The sequence below is a fragment of the Rattus rattus genome, chromosome 1, assembly GCF_011064425.1.
Source record: "Rattus rattus isolate New Zealand chromosome 1, Rrattus_CSIRO_v1, whole genome shotgun sequence".
Taxonomy (NCBI): Eukaryota; Metazoa; Chordata; class Mammalia; order Rodentia; family Muridae; genus Rattus; species Rattus rattus.
In genome coordinates this window covers 16,427,739-16,449,126 of record NC_046154.1, presented here as the reverse complement: position 1 = coordinate 16,449,126, position 21,388 = coordinate 16,427,739, and the positions used below count along the sequence as shown (strand labels likewise).

The window sequence follows — 21,388 nt, the reverse complement described above, 5'->3', positions numbered from 1 at the left end:
TGCTTACATGTGTGTCTGTGCAGCACATGTGAGCCTGCTGCCCACCAAGGCCAGACGAGAGCATCGAATCCCCTGACACTAAAGTCAGACAGTTGTGCGTCATTAACACACATAATTTATCATCTCGTGATAACGTTAAGAGCGTAACATAATTTATCAACAGAACAGAGAAGCACTCAGACCGCCCCTTAGTGAGCCACCCTTCCTTCTCTTGGGCCTCTCACACAGCGGCCTCCAACAATACCTGAATTCAGACTCTTCCTCATTGGCTCCTGGCAACTGTTCTACTTTATTATTTTAAAGATCTTATTTTTTAATTACATTTTATGTAGGGGAGGGGGATGCAATGTAAGTGAGTGTAGGTGCACACAGAAGCCAGAAGAGGGTGTCATATCCCCTGGAGCTGGCATTAAGAGGTGTCAGCTGTGTGATGTGGGTGCCGGGAACTGAACCCATAGCCTCTCTCAGAGCAGTACTCACTCTAAACCACTGAGCTACCTCCTATCCACCCGTCCACCACTCTCCCACCCAACCCAATCACAACCACAACAGTGCTTCCTTCCGTTTAAGTCTCTATTCTCAGTTCTTTGGTTAAGTGGCCAAGAACCTGGAAACCCCCTGACCACCACTTACAGTAGAACACAGAGATACTAAATACAAACCTGGGCATAAGAAATGACCGAGGAAAGCACTCTGTCACCAACACAGAGTGAAAAATGAGAAGAACTTGCAGCCCCAGACAAACACAGCACAGGACCGCCATGTCTAAGCCACTGGCCCCACTGGCCTCTCCTCCCCCGCCGTTGTCACCTGAGTCAACGAAGGCTTTCACAGGATGCCCGTTCACTCTGCAGTTGATGTAGAGCATGGCGACCTGCCCAAAGCTCTCCGGGGCCTCCTCCATAGCTATGGTCATGTTCTCCTCGATGTTCTGCTGCCTGTGACAAGCCAGAGCAGGACATTGAAAGCTCAGTTTCCAGGAAAGAACACCATGAACACATTTGTAAATGGGCTCTGCCCTAACTAGAACAGCAGTCACAGAATGGAAACTGGTTCTATGCTCCCGATAGGTGAACAGGTGACTCAGCAGTAGACAATGAGACACAGGTCTGGAGAGGACCTAAGGCAGCATAAAAATCATCCTCAAGTAAAACAAGTATGCTCATTTAAAAGCTCAGAAATGGAAAAACCCTTAGAAAGCAAGGCCACAGCTCTTTGTATGTTACCAAACATTGAAATTTGATGACTACTACTTGAGACAGGTTCTTACTATACAGCCCAGGCTGGACTTGAACTTGTAACCCTCTCATCTCAGCCTCTCCAGTGTTGGGATTATATAATAAATGACACCATGCCCTGCAAGGATGCTCTTTTATTTCTGGATTCTTTTTGTTTTGTTGCTGTTTTGGTTTGGAGTTTTTTGAGACAGGGTTTCTCGGTGTAGCTCTGGCTATCCCAGAATTTGCTCTGAATATCATGCTAGCCTCAAACTCATGAGACCTGCCTGCCTCTACCTTCTGTGTTCTGGAATTAAAGGAATGTGCCAGAACTCACAGCTAATATTTTCTTTTTTCTTTTTTTTTGGTTCTTTTTTTTCGGAGCTGGGGACCGAACCCAGGGCCTTGCGCTTCCTAGGCAAGCGCTCTACCGCTGAGCTAAATCCCCAACCCCCTAATATTTTCTTTTAAACAATGCACCACTGGATGGTGCCCCTCGTAATCTCAACCCTTGAGAGGCAGAGGCAGCTGGACAGAGTTTAAGAGAGTGGTTTCAACCTTCCCAATGAAGTTCCTCACATGTGGTGACCCCTCAACCATAAAACTGTTGATATTTCAGTGGTAGAGCGCCACCTGCAATTTTGCCATGAACCAAAAAAAAAAAAAAAAAAAAACTGTTGATATTTCATAATGCAATTTTGCTACCATTATGAATCATAATGTAAATATGCGATTCCTGTGAAAGGGGCGTCATCCAATGCCCCTTCCCTGAAAGGGGTCTTGACTCACATGAGAACCACTTGTTTAAGGGTAATGGGCCTATGATATAGCTCAGTACAGAAAGGCACATGCCTATAAGTCTAAAACCTGAGCTCTGTCCCCAGGTTCCACAAGGAAAAAGCAGAGATTTAACTCCAGCAAGTTGTCTCTGACAGTCACACATATATGTCACTGCACTCACAGCAAATAAATATAATGAAAATGTTCTAACTCTAGATAGATGTAACTACATTTCTTGGGTTGGAAAGATGACTTGCTGTCTTGGTGGGCTGGTCTTGGTGGTTACGGTTTCCCAGAGGACCTGAGTTTGGTTCCCAGCATCCACGCCAGGCAGATCACAGCTCCAGGTAATCCAGCAGGCTACCAACACTGATGTGGCACAGACACAAATACTCCAATAAAATTAAAATAAACATTTACCACTCATGGTGGCACACACAGAGGTAGGTGGATCTCTAAGTTCAAAGCTAACCAGAGCTACATAGTGAGACCCTGTTTCAAAAGAACAAATCCAATGAACCAACCGACCAACCAAAGAAAGCTTCAAGGCAGCCCCAGATAGAGCAGTGTCTGGCAAGCTGTGGGTATCGAGTAATCTGGCCATCTGCTTTCCTCACATTTCCCAGCTGCCTTTACAGCACCCCTGTAGGAAGCAGCCTGCTTGGACATGCTACACTCCACTTCCAGAGCTTGTCTATGCTGCCTCCCCACCCCCCTTCCCAGGATGAATGCAACTGTGTTCAAACCAATGGCAGGCTCCCTTACAGCTGCACTCTGACATAAATTATGTATTTCTCTGGACAGTCTCAGCTAGCTATGTCTACAGACAGTCAAAAGTGTCTAATTAGGTAGGGTTTGCAGACCCAGCTAGTGTGGAGGCCAAAGCAAGAAATTGAGGTTAGCTCAACATCTTAGTGAGATTCTGTCTCAAAATAAAATGTAACCGCAGAGCTGAGGCTGTGACTCAGCGACAGAACACCTGCCTAACTATGTAAGAAAGAGGGGTGGGGGTGGGGGACACCAATATCTGATGCAAGTAACAGCATTTAACCATCAGACATGAGCAAACAGCTTAGGGCTTTCAATTAATTCTAGAATACAGTCTGTGTTTCTTCAATTTTGAGTACAGTCAGATGGTCGGTCGGAGGTGCAGCCTGGTAATGAAGGACTAGTCTAGCAAGCATGAATGATTAAGTTTCCCAAGTGAAGCAAAAAGGGTGGGGAGAGCCACTGAGTATAATGAAGCAAGGGAATTAGGTAACTACAGATAAAGCCCCGCCCTACTCGGCATAAATAGAGGAATTGCTCCTGTTAGCTACAGGGTCTTACATTCAGCAACTACACCTGAACGGGGTTGGGGACAGACGCCATTTTACTCAGACAGCATCTTGCTTATGACTAGAGATGCAGCCAGCCCTGCCGTCAGCAGCACTGCGCTCGCCTGGGCTCCACTCTGGAAGATCCTGACTCACAGACTAGAGAGAAGACTCAAGCATCTGCAGTTTTGAAAGTGCACTGCATGCCTCTAATACAGAGTGCTTCTCACTGCACAGAGGCTCAGAGTTGGAAACGGGCCAATCAAAGAGCTTATGAACCAGCTCAGCCAGCAAAGGAGAGCAGAAAGACAGACAGACTCTGGACTACCAGACACCACCTGTGCAGAGCTCCCTAATCCAACCACCTTCGAGCTCTGGTTTAATCAGGATTGAAACCAGCTGTCACAGCCAGCCTACTGACTTCAGCAGATGGAGCTTCTTCTCCATCCGGCCTAGGACAGGCTGTTTTGTCTGCTGATCAGAAGAGTTCACAAAACCTGAGAGTAGGAAGCCATTAAGTATTTCTGAAATACTGAATCAAAGTGAGAGGCCAATGAAGCAGAGAGTTACCTGAAAAGATTGAGGTTATTATCTCAACTTGGTGACAGGGGAGCTACTTCAAGCAGACATCCAGCTAAAGCCCGATGACCCGGATGTGAGCTTCCTCATTAGATTGATGATCTTACCTTATATCTTCTTCTATCTTTGCCTGAGCTTCAAGATCAAAGGGGTCAGCAGAAAACAGACGAATGCGTTCTTGTTCTCTCCGGGCTCGGTCCTGCTGCTGCTCCACCAGGACCCTAGAGAATTTTTCTACAAAAATATTGGGGAGGGACATTTTTAGCTCTACACTTTCTTCTTTTACTCCATAATTTTAAAAAGGCTTTTATTTCAGCTGAGCACTGGTGGCACCTGACCTTAATCCTAGCACTTGGGATGCAGAGACAGACAGATCTGAGTTCAAGGCCAACCTGGTTTACAAAGCAGGTTCCAGGACAGCTAGGGCGACACAGAGAAACTCAACTCTGAAAAAACAACAAAAACCTTTTATTTTAGATGTATACATGAACAAAACCTTTACAGGCACAGCCTTGTACTCTCTTAGCTTAAAAGTCAGAAGACAAGACTGTGTCTCCATTCCTTAACTGATCTCAAGCGTCTGCCCCAGCTTCCTTAGTGCTAGGATTAACTGCTGTGTGCCATAGCTGTGAGCTTCGTGTTATTCTTCTCACACATTTGTGTGTATGTAGTCATATGATGCTTGTGCGGCCACAGCTGGCAAGTGGTGGTGAAAAGAGGCGATCTGTGGCAGTTGGCACCTTCCTTCTCCCCTATGGGGTTCCAAGGGCTGAACCCGGACTGTCAGACCTGGCTTCAAACCTGCTTGCTCACCCTCCCCAGATCACCTCCTCAGCAACTCTTATTGCCCACCCCCTTTATTATTATAGACGTTTCTATGACATTGTCTCTACTCAGTCAACGGCGTCCCTATATGGCCAGGTGTGGCAAGTCCATGCATAGACAGCAGAGAGATGCCTCCTCTTCTCTACTCCCCTACGACATTCATTGTCCCACCAGGAACAAAGCAGAGAACTGTGTCAGTCCTTTCTCACCTGGGCTCCCTCCCTTGTTCTACCGTGTGCCTTACGCCAGATAAATTAAGTATAGATCACAGTCTAGCCCACCTCCATGGTATTGATGGGAAAGATGCAGGAAGGTAACAGAGCACGCCTGCTGCTATTGCTACAGGATGGAAGTGCGAAGATGGGTCCCAAGTAGGAGCCGGGTGTGGTTGTGCACACCTTTAAAACGTAGGAGGTGGAGGCAGGAAGATCGCTGTAGGTTTGAGGCTGTCAGGGGCTTTAATATTGACTGTCTTAAAAAAAAAGCAAAAAGGGGTTGGGGATTTAGCTCAGTGGTAGAGCGCTTGCCTAATAAGCAAGCGCAAGGCCCTGTTGGTCCCCAGCTCCAAAAAAAAAAAAGCAAAGAAAAAAAAAAAGCAAAGAGGGAAAGCAAGGTAGTGTCCTGTGGACTAAACCTTCCCAACATGACGTGCCTAAAAGGTGAACTGAAAGAAACCCTGACACAACAGAGTGTCATGATTTTGCTCCACGATCCCAGACACACGATCTGAAAATGAGGAGACAGACCAGTGATTGAGAGGACAGCACTAGCCTATTACAAGATACTGACTGCAAGGAGCACAGTGAACTTTTTGACTGAGATGGCTTCAATGGACGACGTGCTTAACTTGCAAGCATGAGGACCTGCTGGAAATGACAGCGTACACTTGGATTACAGTGCTGAGGAGACAGACAGAGGTAGTGACCTAATAGGAGGTAGATGACATTCTTCGGGGTGATACCCGAGGTTGCCACATGGTCTATACATGCAACCCCCACTTTAAAAAGACTCAAAACAACCAGATTCGGTGGCACATGTCTTTGAATGCCAACACTCAGGAGGTAGAGGGACTTGTGAACCAATTTGATTATCTGAATTCAATCTCTTGTTCCCAGAAGGGGACAGGAGAGAGCCAGCTCTGGAGAGTTGTCCTCTGCTATGGCTGTGCTCTGTGCTGTTCAGCCTACTATAAAAAATCCACCAGTTCAGACCCCCAAAACCATGATGCAGTCGCACTGTATGCCAGTGCTCCTATAGTGAGAGGATTCCCAGAAGCTCAGACAGCAGCTAGCCTGGTATACGCAGGACACTGACAGACAGCAGCGACGCTGCTCTGAAAAACAAGGTGGAAGATAAGGACCGTCTCCCGAGGTTTTCCTCTGACCTCTCTATGTAAGCTGTAGCCACATGTTCGGAAACAGAAAATGAAGAGAGTTGAAGAAGCTGGGCACATGCTCAATGGCAGCACAATGGCAGCACGCCGGCACACGGGTGAGCTTACCAAGATCACCGCTGAGCAGAGCTTCTGCCAAGGGTGGGTTGCGCTCCTTCAGCAAGGACAACTCATGTGGGTTGGCCAGCAGCATGTCTCGGAGCAGGGCTGGGCTGTCTAAACCCTGAGGAGTCGATGTTCTCTCCCCAGGAGACGAGAGCTGAGACTGTGTCCTGGGCAGCTGGCGCTGTTGGGGGTTTGACGTGCCAGGCACAGCTATGCTACTGAAGTCAATCCGGGGTAAGTCTGTTGAGATCAATCAATCAATCAATCAATCAATCAATCAATCACATTTACCCAAGTTATGCATGCCATGAGGACAAGCCCAGAAATAACAAAGCCCTCACTCATCCGTCACAGAACAGCAGCAAGCGATAACTACAGACACTTGTGCCGCATCCCTTGCTCTTCCTCCAAGAGGTGCACCAAGAGGAACTAACAGGGTAGATTATGAGAGAGGAGGGGTACATTGGCGAGACACTGGCTGCTGTCGCAGAGGACCAGGATTCAGTTCCCAGCATCCACACAATGGCTCAAAATGACCTGTAACTCCAGTTCTAAGAGCATCCCATAACCTCGTCTGACCTCCATGAGCATCAGGCACACACATACACATACAAAACACATAAAACAGGCAAAGCATTCACATACATTTTTTTGAATCTTAAAAAAATTAAAACTAGGGAGCTGGAGAGACTGCTCAGTGGTTAGGAGCAGTGACTGTTCTTCCAGAGGACCTGAGTTCAATTCCCAGCAACCACATGGTGGCTCACAACCATCTGTAATGGGATCCGATGCCCTCTTCTGGTGTGTCTGAAGACAGCTACAGTGTACGCATAATAAATAAATAAATAAATTTTTAAAGAAGTATGTGCTAACGGCTGAGTCACACAACAACTAGAAATGTTTTATTCAGTAAATGACACAATTTCAGGGTTCACAGTGTGATCAAATATCCTGCAACACGGAGTGCTACATAAACTATGTGTGACAGTGGACATCTGTAATCCTGGTTCTCAGGAGCCGGAGACAAGGGGATTAGGAGTAAATTTTTGGCCACTTTGGGTATACATATCCCAAACGAACAAAAAATTGTCTCAGTAACTGCAATTGCCTAATTCTAGATATGATTCCTCAAAAAGAAAAAAAAGTTCTATTGAGCTACACATGGTGGTGCAGGCTTTTAATCTTATCTCTCAGGAACCAGACAGAGGCAGGATAGCTCTCTGTAAGTTTGAGGCCAGTCCACGCCACATAATGAATTCTAGGACAGCTAGGGCTACATAAAGAAACTGTGTCTCAAAAACAAATGAATGGATAAATGGATGGATGGATGGATGGACAGACGGAAAATCTTGGAGAAATGTATTTCCTGTTTCTGTGTGAATGTGTCTGACATAAATGTGGGCATGTGTCCCAGAGCATACTCCCTGTCTTAGTCACTGATCTATTGCTGTGAAAAGACCAAGTCGACTCTCACAAGTCGTTTAATTGAGGCTTGCCTGCAGTGCCAGAGGTTAGTCCATTGTCGTCAAGGCAGGGAGCACAGTGGGATGGATGCAGGAAGGTGCTGGAGCAGTAGCCGAGAGGATGCACAGAACCACCTTTACCCTGAGCCACCGTACAGGCCCTGGTTCTTAAGAGCCATCCCATGGCTTGAGGGATGCCTCAGTTGTTAAGAGCACTTGCTCTTGGACCTGGGTGCTATTACCAGCATCAACACGGTGGCTTACCTAATTCTAGTTCCAGTGTTTCTGACATGCTCATCTGAACTCCACCGGTACCAGGCACACATGTGACATACAAACATATTTTAGACTCTACATCTGGGGTCATTAGCCCCTGACAGGCTCATGAAAAGTCCTGACACTTGGGATAAAGAATACTGTATCTATCAGTGAATAGCATAAACACTTGATGTCAATTCTGCATGACTAAGCACTGTGTGAGGCTGTCTGAGAAAGGTCTTCATATCTCTTTGAATTTACAGCTTATCTGTGCATCCCAGACACACATGGCCCTGGGAAGTAAGCGGACATAATTTTTTTTTTACAGGATTGAAGAACTGAAGAGTAGGAATTCTTTTTACCCCAGGTTCTAGACTATTCTAGAACCTCAGTCTTCACACAGGAGCCCACACAATGCAGGAGTCCACTGCCATGAAATGCCCAGAACAGATGAAAAGAAAGACGGGGAGCAAACTTGCTGGGTGTAAGGAAACAGTGGGTGACATCAGGGCACACGCAATGAATGAACTGACCAGAGGACAGCTACACAGCAGCCACTGAATCTTAGCCTTTACACACGTGAATCGTGGCATGCGGTTTCAACAACAGAGCTCAATGAATGTTACATACAGAAAGACACTAGGTATGGTGGCTTATTCCTGTAACTGAGACAAAAGGACTGGGAGTACGAGACAAGCTGTCTCCAAAAAAGACAAGCCCAAAATAAACTAGAGGCAGAATAAGACAATGGCCCTAAAAAAACCCACATTATGTTCAGCACTAAAACTCACTTACCAACCAACCTTGTCCTGAGTCGGGGACAACCTCATCCCGAAGTCCTTTGTCTCAACGACACGCAGGGAATTCTGAAATCATGTCTAAGGTTTCAGCCTCATATGTAGGTTGAATTAGTAACTATCTTAAGTCGGATGCCAGTTGGCAGTCAGTATGTTGTGTTGAAAATGGCCACACAGGGGTTGGGGATTTAGCTCAGTGGTAGAGCGCTTGCCTAGCAAGTGCAAGGCCCTGGGTTCAGTCCCCAGCTCCAAAAAAAAAAAAAAAAAAAAAAAAAAAAAAAAAAAAAAAAAAAAAAGAAAAGAAAAGAAATGGCCACACAGGACAGAACATCTGAACAGTGGAAAGGGAGTGAACTGAGCTCCCTGGGGAGCTGCTGCCTGACCAACTGCCAAAAGCACATGGGTGGAGCTCTCTGCAGGTGGAGACACTCACCTCTACTGACATCCATCTTGACAGCCCATTCGCTTCAGAGTAACTCTGGAAAGCTGGTTTACCAATAACCTAGATCTCCACATAACTCCCTCCCCTCACAGCAACCACTGCTATGCTGGTCATACAGAAACAACAAAACACAAACTAAAACCAAACAGAAACCAACATACAAACAAAACAAAGCTAGCACACGCTCTTAAGCAACACCTCACAAGGTACACAGGGAATATTTGGTTTTAATGACTGGCAAACTCAAATGGCTACCCTTTCAAAAGCAGAAGCCCAAGAGATGGATCAAAATCCAGAACAAACGCAGCAAGTGCCTGAAGATGGCCGAGCTGTCTGAATGGAAGCACTGCACTCCAGGCCGCAGTGTGGATCGGCTAACACACCTGTCAGCCCACTACCACAGGCTTTACAAGCAGGACAGCTAAATTCTACTTGAAAATTTTCACAAAAATATGTCAGGGGAAGTGGATGGTACGTGTATTTCCTCACGTAGTTCCACATCAGGGCTTGGGAACTGAGTTGGGGGCCCCTTTAGGAGTAACTAAAGGAAGCTCCACACCATTTTGGCATCAAGCACGTGTGTGCCCACTCCCACCAAGTCCTGCATAGTTTATTGACACAGAAACCTCCTAAATCTAAATTCAGGCTCCAGACTGTGAGCACCATGGCGGCTGGGTGTGTGGGCGCATGACTGTAAATTTAGTCACCAGGGAGACGAGGATGAAAGCCATCTTGGGTCATACAGAAAGTTCCAAGGCCGAACTGGCTTATAGAAACCTGTCTTCAAAACAAAACAAAACAAAACTGGGGATCTGGAGCAGTAGCTCAGTGGTTAAGAATGACTCCTGATGCTTCCCAGTACACATAAGCTCACAACCACCTATAGTTGCAATTCTATGGGGCTCTGATACTTCTGATCTCTGTGGGCACCTGCATTCCTGTCTACAAACGTCCAAACAGACACACACACACACATAATTAAAATTAATAAACTTTACTTCTAGAACATCGACACCCTTCAGGCCTCCACAGCAACTGCATACAACAGCACATAGAACAAGAGGTAAAAATGTCCATCCACACAAAAACAGATCATTAAAAATACTCCAAGTGAATGAGTAAAAAAACAGAAAACAAAACAAACAAACCACCCCTACACACACATAAGAGAGTGCAGGTGGGTACCCCTAACAGCAGGCACAGGTCTGCCTCAGACTCCCTGTCCCCTAACTGGGCTGCCTTGCCCAGCCTCGGTAGGAGGTGCACCTAGTCCCACTGCAACTCCATATGCTGAAGCTGACATCCATGGGAGGCCGACTCTTCCCTGAGGAGAAAGGGAGAGAAGGAGGGATGGGGAGAGGGGGAAGGGAAGGAGGGGAACCCTCAATCGGCATATAAAATAAACTAATTAATGAAAAAAAGCAAATTATAAAAATATATGATTAGGGGCTGGAGAGATGGCTCAGCAGTTAAAAGCACTGACTGCACTTCCAGAGGTCCTGATGCCCTCTTCTGGTGTGTCTGAGGACAGTGAACTCAAACACAGTAAGTAAATAAATAAGTAAAAAAAACAAAAAACAGGGGTTGGGGATTTAGCTCAGTGGTAGAGCGCTTGCCTAGCAAGCGCAAGGTCCTGGGTTCGGTCCCCAGCTCCAAAAAAAAAAAAAAAAGAAAGAAAAGAAAAAAAACAAAAACCAAAAACCAAACAAAGCAAGCTTTAAAAAAAGAGGACTAACAGGATGCACCATTTCAATCGCTGTTTTTACTTGCTAGTTGCATAACTGATGACATCATTTGAACGAGCTTTGTCTCTTGATGAGGTAAAGAAGAGTGAATTACATCCCCCACAACCAAGTAAGGAGACCAGAAAAAATATGGGCCCAAGAAGCTGATGACTAGATATACTGTAGTAAGTCTGTCAGGAAGCACAGGCTAACCCAAGTCTCCAAGATCTTCCTAGGGACAAACCAAACATCATCATGGAACCGTCACTGAGGACAGCACAAGCTAATCCTGACTAAGGGTTCACATGTGCCAGCCCTACCTTACTACACAAGAGACTTTGATTTAGACGTCCAATGACTTGTCCCAGGTTACACAACAGGCAGCCATGTCTACACTGTTAGTCTGATTCTAACACATAAACCCTCTGCTCTACCTACTCACGCCTGTGTTAGAGAGAACATGGTGAGTGTTGCTCTTACTTGAGAACTGCACTGCAGGGCGAGGGTCTGCATTCTCCTTCTGTCGCAGAATCACAACATCGCCATCTTTTAAACCATAAGAAGCCAGTGACCTGTGGTTGTCCGTGAGCGGTCTCTCTGCGTAGACAATCTGCAAGGGAAGAGCCAGCGGTATCAAGTACAGAGAAGCAACACTTTTCCTTCATCCTGTTTCCTGCACAAGACCGTCTCATGGGCTCCCACCATGACTAGACGGAAATCCAAAGTCCTGCCTGTCTCCTACTATGAAAGGACAACATAAACCCCATTTGTCTCCATTTAAGGAAAGACCCTAAGGCACCAGCACCAGGAACAGACCATAAAATCCAGACCAAGACTGTAAACCCCCTCCCAAAGAACAGCCTGGGGATAACCACAAAAATGGAGAACTACCTTCTCTCAGAATGGGGCATCTGTGCTGGGCAGCCCACCTTATCCTACGGTTAAACGTTCATCACACAGGACCCCCTAGCACCCACCAATGAACTTTTAGATTACCCAATCCTAGCGCATACCCCCTGCACCCCTATCCCTGACCCAGTTCCCTCTGAGAAAGCCTGCGGGTCTCTGTCTGGGGTTGCCCTTTCGAAGAATGGCTGAGCCCGCACGCTGGCTGTCTCTGCAGAGCAAAGGCTTGGTCTTTGCCTGCTGTCTGAGTCTGGGGTCTTCCTGCAGCAGTTTTCAGACCTTACACTCTGGCTGCTTCTGACCTTACCCAACTCTTGTTCAGCACAAAGATCAAGTTCTCAATAAATAAATAAGTAAATAAATAAATTGAAAAACAAAACATCTGACAAATGACAATCCAGAAGCTCAGGGTAAAAAGATGACAATGTTTTCAACTGGAAAACAACCCAGCCCAGCCATGGCGGCTGACTGGAGTGACTGGAGTGCGGTGAGCACTTAGGTGAGTTGTGCACCTGCGGGCCTCTCTCTTCATCCCCCAAAGACTTACCGCACTCCCGCTTGTGAAAGAAACATAAATAGGAAAGGAAACACGCGAGCCAATCATAGTACAACAGCAGAGAGCAGTATGAGGGAAAGAAGGGATGGAACACACAGCAGCACCCTGACATAGCCACATAAGGGTGTGATGTGGCCCCTAGGTCATCACACAGTCCGCAGAACAGACTGGGGCCTGAGCCACAGCAGCACCCTGAGTGGACTCTGCACTGGGCCACGAGCCAACAGAGCAACCTGAGCTGGGTATTAACTCAGCCAGGAACTCTGGGAGGGGCCCTGCCACTAGGTGGGCCAAGAGTCAAATTTCTTGTGTCCAGCAAGCCACCAGGACTAATCACAACAGATGTCCCTTCTAGTTCCTTTTCCAAGCTAAGTCCAGGGCTTTGTACCTGGTCGGCAACTTGTCTACCGCTGAGCTCTACCGCCAAGCCTCCCTCATCCACCCACACGCTCTCTTAGCAAAGGTCCTAGGCACAGGGCGAGCAGACAGCACCTACGCGGGCCACTCTGACCATTCACTGTCATTCTGCTCCCAAGTCTGTGGTGACAGGGCAAAAAGTGACTGAATCCTTCTAGAGACAAGAGAACAGAACTTGTCTGTCCAATTTTACAAATTTTATACATAACTAAAAATGACTGCAACCAGGCGGATCTCTGTGACTTTGAAGCCAACCTGGTCTACAATTTGAGTCCAGGACAGCCAGGGCTACTACACAGAGAAACTCTAAAAGTCAAACTCTTGTCCTAACACTTATGTAGAGTGCAGATCTCATACTTGAGGTAGAAACAAGACTCTTTTTCCCTTTGGTAATACAGAGAGAAAGTTGTGCTACACATAGCTTGTGGAGGTTGAGTAGAAAACAACCACAAACCAGAGCAGAGGCTGTGTACCTGGGTGGCATCGACACTACTAAGCCACCGTGAGGAGGTCGCCAATAGCTTCTCAGGCTCAGAGAGTCAGCTGTCAGTGTATTTAAAGACACATGACTAGTCTCCCAAGGCAGACACACAAGATAGTCTTACTAGAAAACGGATCATTTATAAAGAAACAAACTCAGGAAGTTAAGAGCGCCTTAGTGTCTGAGGCTGTGTTCAGTAGGGAAACCTCTGCCCGGCATGAAAGAGCCCATGGGTCCTCTTCCAGTGGGGTACAGCATGAACATCCAAATTGAAAAGAGCACCCTGCCACCACCGAGGGAGGCCCTCCTGAGCTAGCATGCCAAGTCCTCAAGTCCCCACGCTCCCACTTAACTCTCATGCTGGCTCACTGGATGTCAATCATTTTAACAAGGATCACTTGTCCAATTTTATGGACCAGAAGACACAGAGGTCACACAGCCATTAAGAGAACTGAAACTGGGGCTGGAGAGATGGCTCAGTGGTTAAGAGCACTGACTGCTCTTCCAGAGGTCCTGAGTTCAATTCCCAGCAACCACATGCTGGCTCACAGCCATCTGTAATGGGATCTGATGCCCTCTTCTTGTGTGTCTAAAGACAGCAACCGTGTACTCACATTCATGAAGTAAATAAATAAAATCTTAAAAAAAGAGAGAACTGAAACTGGAGTTCTATATGCTTGACATTAAAAATGATAACCTTTTACAGCACCCAAAGCAGCCTGAGAGACTAGCCTCTAAGTCATCCTGTACCATAAGAATCTACCCCTCCACTGCAAAGAACATGACTAGGCAGGGGTGGGGTGGGGGAGAGTGCAATGCCTAGTGTCTTCTTGGTTGGCCCATTTTTTCACCTGCATGCCTGGTGGAGTGCGGAGATCAGAAGAGTGTCAGATTCTGTAAAACTGGAATTACAAATGTTTGTGAGCCACCATTTGGATGCCAGGAACTGAACCCAGCCTTCAGCTAGAGCAGTCAGTGCACTCGTAACTCCTGAGCTATCTCCCTAGCCCAGTATCTTCTTTTTAAAAGCACGGCAACAGAAACCAAGAATAACAGCATTCACTTTTAATCCTAGCACTCAGGAGGCAGAGGCAGGCAGATCTCTGGATCTCTCTGAGTTTGAGGCCAACCTGGTCTACATAGAATTCCAGGACAGCCCAGGCTACATAGAAAACCCTGTCTCAAAACCATCTGAGAAGAGGGAAGGGAAGGAGAACATGATGGAGACAATCATGATCAACAGATAAGTGGTTAAGTTCCAGATAGTCACTGACATCAGGCATAGTTATGGAACACTTGACCCAACCTCTTCAAAATGGGTAGATTAGTTACCTGGGCATTGACATTTGTTTAGCTCTGATTTCAAAGGATTTGGATCGTGATCAGAAGGGCACTGTGAAGGACTGTTTACATCACAGCACACCAGAAAACAGAGAAGGCAGGAAGACACATCCCAAGGACACATTTCAATGATCCTCTTCCTCCAACCAGGCCCCATCTTCACCACCTCCCAATAATTCCACTTTATTATGAATTCATCAAAGGATTGGTTAATCCATGGGTTAGGTCAGCACCCCATGATGCAACTGTCTCTGAAAATGTTGTAATAGGCACATGTGGAGGTGTGTTTCTCTGATCCCTCGGGAAGGCTAATTCAGTTGTGTTGACAACAAAATTAGCTACCACGCTGGACTGGGGTTGGGGATTTAGCTTAGTGGTAGAGCGCTTGCCTAGCAAGCGCAAGGCCCTGGGTTCGGTCCTCAGCTCCGGAAAAAAAAAATATATATATATAAGTTCCAAAAATCAACAAGAAACAGAACTTGGAGACATACACTGTAATCCCAACACTTAGGGTGGGCTTAAGGCCAGTCTTGGCTGTTGAGACTCTAGCTCAAAATAGTTCAAGAAAGGCAAAAACTTTGCCTCTTAAGTCCTTAAGAAAATCACCCTTAGGCCAGCCTGCAGAGGCAGGAAGATAAGTGGCTCAAAGCTAGCCTGGGCTAACTGATACCTGTCTTAAACAAACCCATGTCATCTTCCAACTTAACATGACTATGCCTAGATCCACAACTTCCTGTCTCTATCAGCAAACAAAAGGCAAGCTGGTGCTGGACAGCACAGCTCTTATCATACCTGTACCCCTCAAAAGGGGGCATGGAAAACCTGAGCCCTGCCGCTCACAACAGCACACTAGGATAAATCTATCATTCAGTGTAAATCTGCAGACTTGGTACCAGAGAAACATTCTAGAGACACAACTTCAACTTTAATCAACACCTAGCAACAGACTCATTTATATAATTTTTTAAAGATTTATTCATTTATTATATATAAGTACACTGTAGCTGTCTTCAGACACACCAGAAGAGGGCATCGGATCTCTTTACGGATGGTTGTGAGCCACCATGTGGTTGCTGGGAATTGAACTCAGAACCTCTGGAAGAACAGTCAGTGCTCTTAACCACTGAGCCATCTCTCCAGCCCTCATTAATATAATTAATACAACTCTAAAACCTTTACGCATGCCATCAAATGTCTTCTAGTGTCGCCCAGTGTGGTGGGTCACACTTTTAATCCCAGCACTCAGGAGGCAGAGCTCTGTGAGTTCAAGGCCAGCCTGGTCGACAGAGAGAGTGCTAGGACAGCCAGGGTTACACAGAGAAGCCCTGTCTGGTTTTCTGTTGACAGTGTTGAGGATCTAATGCATAGCAGACAAGCACGCTACCAGCTATCTCCAACTCAGTACATCTTATTTTTCTGAAACAAGGTTTCCTACGTAGACCAGGATAGCCTAGATCTCAGAGCTCCGCCTGAGTCTGCTTACCCAGTACTGGGAGTAACAGTGTGAGCCACCATGTTCAGCACCGCAACGAAAAAAATGTTTTTTGAGACAGGTTCTTACTACGCAGCCTTTGCTGCTAGCCTTGAACTGTCGGTCTCAAATATCAGACAAAAAACTAACCCAAACCAAGCTAACACTCAGTGTGCAGTTATCCCTGGGCCATGAGGAATAAGTGGGTGGGTAGCAGTCTCTGTTCTTTTCTATGCCTTTCTACCTTTCTACTGTGACGATTCAGCATTTACCAGAAAAAAAAGGGGGTGGGGTGGGGAGGATTACTTAAGGAAGTAAACACAACAAACGCATCATAAATAGCCACCACAGAACTTTCAGTTTCCATGGATTAAAGCAGCATTTTTGTAAAGCAAACACAGGTGTCCAAAGTGGCATTGCTAGGGTCCCAGCTACTGCTGTTAGCCGCCACTTACACTTACACATGCCTCTCACTGAGGCCCCGTCCTTCTGCACAGGCTTTACTCCACACCAGCCACAGAAGTAAACTGTGTTTCACAAGTATCAAGGCATTAACAAGGTGAAGCTGAGTCCTAATGATTGCGGTCAGCCCAGCGCAGCCTGCATCAAAGCATCACCCTGAGCTCCTGGCTGCCATGTCCACACTTGCTCTGAGACGGAACAGGCTCTGCTGTAATCGCAGTACAAGAAGATGGTTTCTATTCTAAATTCATTGTCATTAGATTAGAACTACTATAATCAGACGAGAGCTGTCAAAGAATTAACACCTTTTCCAAGTGACTTGAGTACAAATGATGCTGATGAAAGATGGCGCTCCCTGCGCAGGACACACATGCAGGACAATCCTTCAGGGGTTAGGAAGCAAACAGAAAGCGTGACCATTTTTATTTTTTAATTTTTAAAAAAAATTATACTTATTTATGTGTACTTTGCCTGTATGTCTATACATGTGCATGCCTGATGCCCACAGAGGCCAGCAGAGGGCGTTGAATCCTGCTGAACTAGAGTTACTGATGGTTGTGAGCCACTGTATGGGTGCTGGGAAATCAAACCTGTGAGAGTCCTCTGTAAAAACAACAAGTGCTCTTAACCCCATTTACATTCATTCTAGTTTATCCTTCTCCCAAGTCCCACATGGTTTCTCTTTGTATCCCTGGCTGTCTAGGAACTTGAGCTATAGACCAGGCTCACCTTGAACTCAGAGATCTACTGGCCTCTGCCTCTTAAATTCCGGGATTAAAGACACGCACCACCACTCAGCTTAGCTTAGCTTTTCTTGAGTTCTATTTGCATCTCTGTATAATGTACATTATTACCTAGTGTATATAATATAACTGATGTATAGTATACCCACATATATAATACCTGTTAGCTATGTACCATCCTATATACCACATAACTGAACACACACATGCACAGTACATAAATCAGGCATTTATGTAGAAGGCACTGTGAGCAGGATCACAGACACCTCACTGATGGGGAGATGGTAGACAGAACGTAACATGAGAATAATACGTTTAGAAGAGAAACCATTTCCACCTGCACATGTGGTTAAAGTGAGACTCCGAGGGCAAGCCAAGAGATGAAATGGAAGAAACTAAACACACTGCAAGAAAGCTGAGAGGAAGGACAAGGCGGAAGAAAAACTGGTTAGGGAGCTCAAGTAAGACATGACTAGGACTTAAACAAAAACAAAAACCAAAAGACAATGTTTACTTTTATGATCTAATAAAAGGAAGTGACTCAAGTGTCTGGGGTGGATCCTGTTCCTGCCTGAGGGGGGTAGCCAGTGAACTAGACGAGCGACCCCCCACTTAAAAATCAGCTCTTAAAATAGACACTGAGTTGTCAGGTTACACAGAGCCAACAGCACTAACTTGAAAAACAGGGCGCTGTTTACAGCTATTTAATACAGGCTTAACACTAGTTGGAATCTAGGTTTCTGTACACTAATTTGGGTTGGGAGGAAAGTAAATACCAAATTTACTTAGTGAAGAACTTAGAGCTAGCTTAATTGTCCAAATAGTACCCTTCACACCCAAAACTGGCAGAAGACAGAACCCTTCTTCACCATACAATTATGATTCACTCTGATATCCCCTTTAATTTACCTAACATTTTTTTCACAGACATCTGAGCGCCATGGGCTGGGCAGGGAACATATAACCCAGTGGTAGCGCCTGGCCTGGCTGACGTGCAGACAGTATGTAGGAAGAGAAACGGCAAAGAAACAGCTTCAGCCTCTGTCGACCTCAAGTCCTACTAACAAACTCAGAATTATTCCCCATCAGCTGGCAATTATAACTTGGGTAATCAAAACGCCCACACCCTCACCCACACACAAAACCAACTGAAAAAATTTCAAAACGGAAAAGTGAAGTTGGGCATGATAGTGTATTCTTGTAATCCCTGCAGTACAGGAGTCTGAAACAGGAGGGCTGCTGTCTGAGGCCAGCCTTGGCCTCATAGTTGAGACCTTGTCTCAAGAAGAACAAAAGTAGCTGATTGTGATGGCTCCTGCCTTTATGCCAATCACTTGGGAGGCGGAGTCAACAGGGATCTCTGTGAGTTTACACCGGAGCCAATATGTTCAATATGGTGAGACAAAACAAACAAAACAACAAAGACTCCAATCAATTTTTCTAAAAGTCAAATTCCCCCTCTCTAAACTCCCTGGTCCAAGCTTGCCCCTGCCACCAATATGAAATTGTCCAACAGGAACCGGGTCCTAGGTCCCCCCCCCTTTTTTTTTAAAGATTTATTATATATGAGTACACTGTGGCTGTCTTCAGACACATCAGAAGAGGGCATCAGATCTCATTACAGATGGCTGTGAGCCACCGTGTGGTTGCTGGGATTTGAACTCAAGGCCTCTGGAAAATCAGCCACTGCTCTTAGCGACTGAGCCATCTCTCCAGCCCCGGTCCTAGGTTTTTGTGGTTTACTTTTTCTATGAAAATTGGGGGAGCTGTTTATTCCCAACTTTTGACAGACTGGGTATGTGAGTGGCACCTCCTTCCCTAAAATAGATCCTTCCAGAAAGAGTTGCATGCCAAGGTTCTAAAGTTCACATTGTGTAAAGGAATCATACTTCTGAACAAAATATTGACACATGTTTACCATAAGTCAGGACAGAACAAGCAGTCGTTGGGCAATAGTTTTTGGAACTATTTCATAATTGCAGAAGGAAATCAAGATTTACATTCTGGGGCCTTGGGAGCTGTCTATAATTTTCTGATGTTTAGACTACACCCAGCCAGGTCCACTTTGGTTAGAATCTTAAGGGATTTAGTGCAAAGATTACAGAATAGTCCACCTATTGTTTGATGAAGCCTACTAAGGACTCCAAATCATTTTGAGACTATATTTTCTTGTTAAAACACAAGAAAGCTTGAACTCAACACCGAGTTCCTCGAGGGTCTTCAGACAGTAGGCCATTTTCAAGCTAATATCTTTCGAAAGCACTGAGCTTTCAACTGACCCAACTGAACTGGGCCCAGAAAGGAGGGTTTTGGCCCAAGAGAAACAGACAGACTGAATTCACCTAATCACCTTTAATATATGTATCATAAATTAAGCAGAAACGCAAACTGTAGGGAAGCATTTCCAGGGACGTCAATGGCAGAGCGAGTCTCAAACTTTTCCCCCTCACTTTCAACTGCAAATCTGAATTCTCCCAGGTAAACTGCGCATACTGAAGCGGTCCAAATAAGCGAACCCCAGGCCAGTGTCTTTCTCCCAGTGATCCAAACTGGTATTTCTGGTTGGAAAGGCAGAAGGTACGAGATGAGAAGCCAGGGCTCCCGAAGGCCAGAAGGTGGGGAGGGCTGCCCGCCCGTGCACGTGCCCCTCTAGCTGCAGTGTGTGCATCTACGGGAGGCTGCAGGACTCGGCCCCCGCCGCCCCCCAGCTCCCCGGCCGCAGCGGCTGGAGGCCCCGCTCGCTGCCCCGGCGTACCTGGCTCTCGGCGGCGGGGATCCCGGACTCGAGCTCGCACAGCGCGCGGAAGTTGTGCAGCTCGAAGTCGGCGTCGACCTGGAGGGAAAAGGTCACCTCGGAGAGGTCCCTCCGCACACAGTACACGGTGAGCAGCATGGCCCGGGCCCGACCCGGCTCGGCTCGGCCCGGCCTGGGCGGAGGGCAGCCGGCGGCGGGGGGCCTGGCGGGAGCTGCGGGAGGGCGGCGGGCGCGGGCTGCTCGCTCGCTCGCTCCTTCCCTCCCTCACACGCGCGCAGTGACTCACTCGCTCCCGCCCTCAGCAGCCAGCGCGGCCGCCGCCACCCGCCTGCGAGGCCGTCTGCCTGCCGGCCTGCCTCCCACCGCTGCCGTCAAGCGCGCGGGCCGCCCGGCGCCCCGCCCCGTCGCAACGCGACAGCCGTAAAGCACGCCAGGCTGCAGCCGCCTTCGCGACGCTTGGATGTGGGGCGGGGCTAGGGGAACCGGAGGGAGGAATGGGAAAGCGGGGGTGGGGAAACCCCATGGTTGGTTGATTTAATACTTGAGCTCGGGAGTACTCCATGATCCCAGTTCCTACTCATCAGGCACCTACTCTGCTCTTGGCGTGCACATAAAAATGGATAAAAGACACGAATCCTCATCCTTGACTCTCCATCTGCTATAGGAGACTTTAATTAAGCACATCTTTCTAAAACAGTTTTCGAAATGGAAGTTGTAAATTCCATTAACTTTTTTATAAAGTTGTTTATTAAGTTATTCCATTAACTTGTAATGTTAACTTGTTTTCGTCTTGGTAATGAAAGTAGGATGAACACCTAAATCTTTGCTATGCTGGGAGTGGGGGCGGACAGCCCAGCCTGCGGATGCCCAGTGCAGCGCGCCTCTGCGCTGGCAGACACACACAGCTCTATTCTTCTGTCTTAGTTACCTCACTCTCAGACTGCATCCAGCACAGGGCCTTTACTGGGTACGGTTTAGAATTTACTCCCTATACTGGGACTGGTGGTACAAACCTGTAATCCCAGTCAATCAGGAGGCTGAACAGATGGATGGCAAATTCAAAGCCTGCCTTGGATTACAAGTGTTCAGGCCCGTCTGAACAACTTAAAGGGTGTTGCTAAATATCTCGTTGACGTCTTGCCTACCGTGCCCCAGCTCAACCCTCAGCCCTACAAAAAGACAGTCCTTGGTGAATCGTTGCTATTTTAGCGGCCACCCGATTCATAAGAAGATATAGATACCAAGACATAAAGAATGGAAAAATCCAAAAACTCCTCCAGGGCCCACTAGGGTGGTCCACATTTGTAATCCCAGCACTCATGAGTGTTTGATTTTGAACCTGGATAAGGGGCTGAGG

The 21,388-nt window shown here is 46.8% G+C and overlaps 1 protein-coding gene across 1 annotated transcript in view; it reads right to left on the bottom strand.

Annotated features, from left to right (window-relative positions):
* The window catches only part of Ddi2 (DNA damage inducible 1 homolog 2), a 33,507-nt gene extending 13,125 nt beyond the window's left edge, over positions 1-20,382 (bottom strand). The window contains exons 1-5 of the mRNA XM_032895119.1: positions 20,032-20,382; positions 11,380-11,509; positions 6,219-6,455; positions 4,000-4,126; positions 811-938 (exon numbers count right to left, since the gene is read on the bottom strand). Of these exons, the coding sequence (XP_032751010.1) occupies positions 811-938; positions 4,000-4,126; positions 6,219-6,455; positions 11,380-11,509; positions 20,032-20,169 (760 nt within the window). The 5' untranslated portion in view covers positions 20,170-20,382. The remainder of the gene's footprint in view (positions 1-810; positions 939-3,999; positions 4,127-6,218; positions 6,456-11,379; positions 11,510-20,031) is intronic.
* Positions 20,383-21,388: the final 1,006 nt, after the last annotated feature.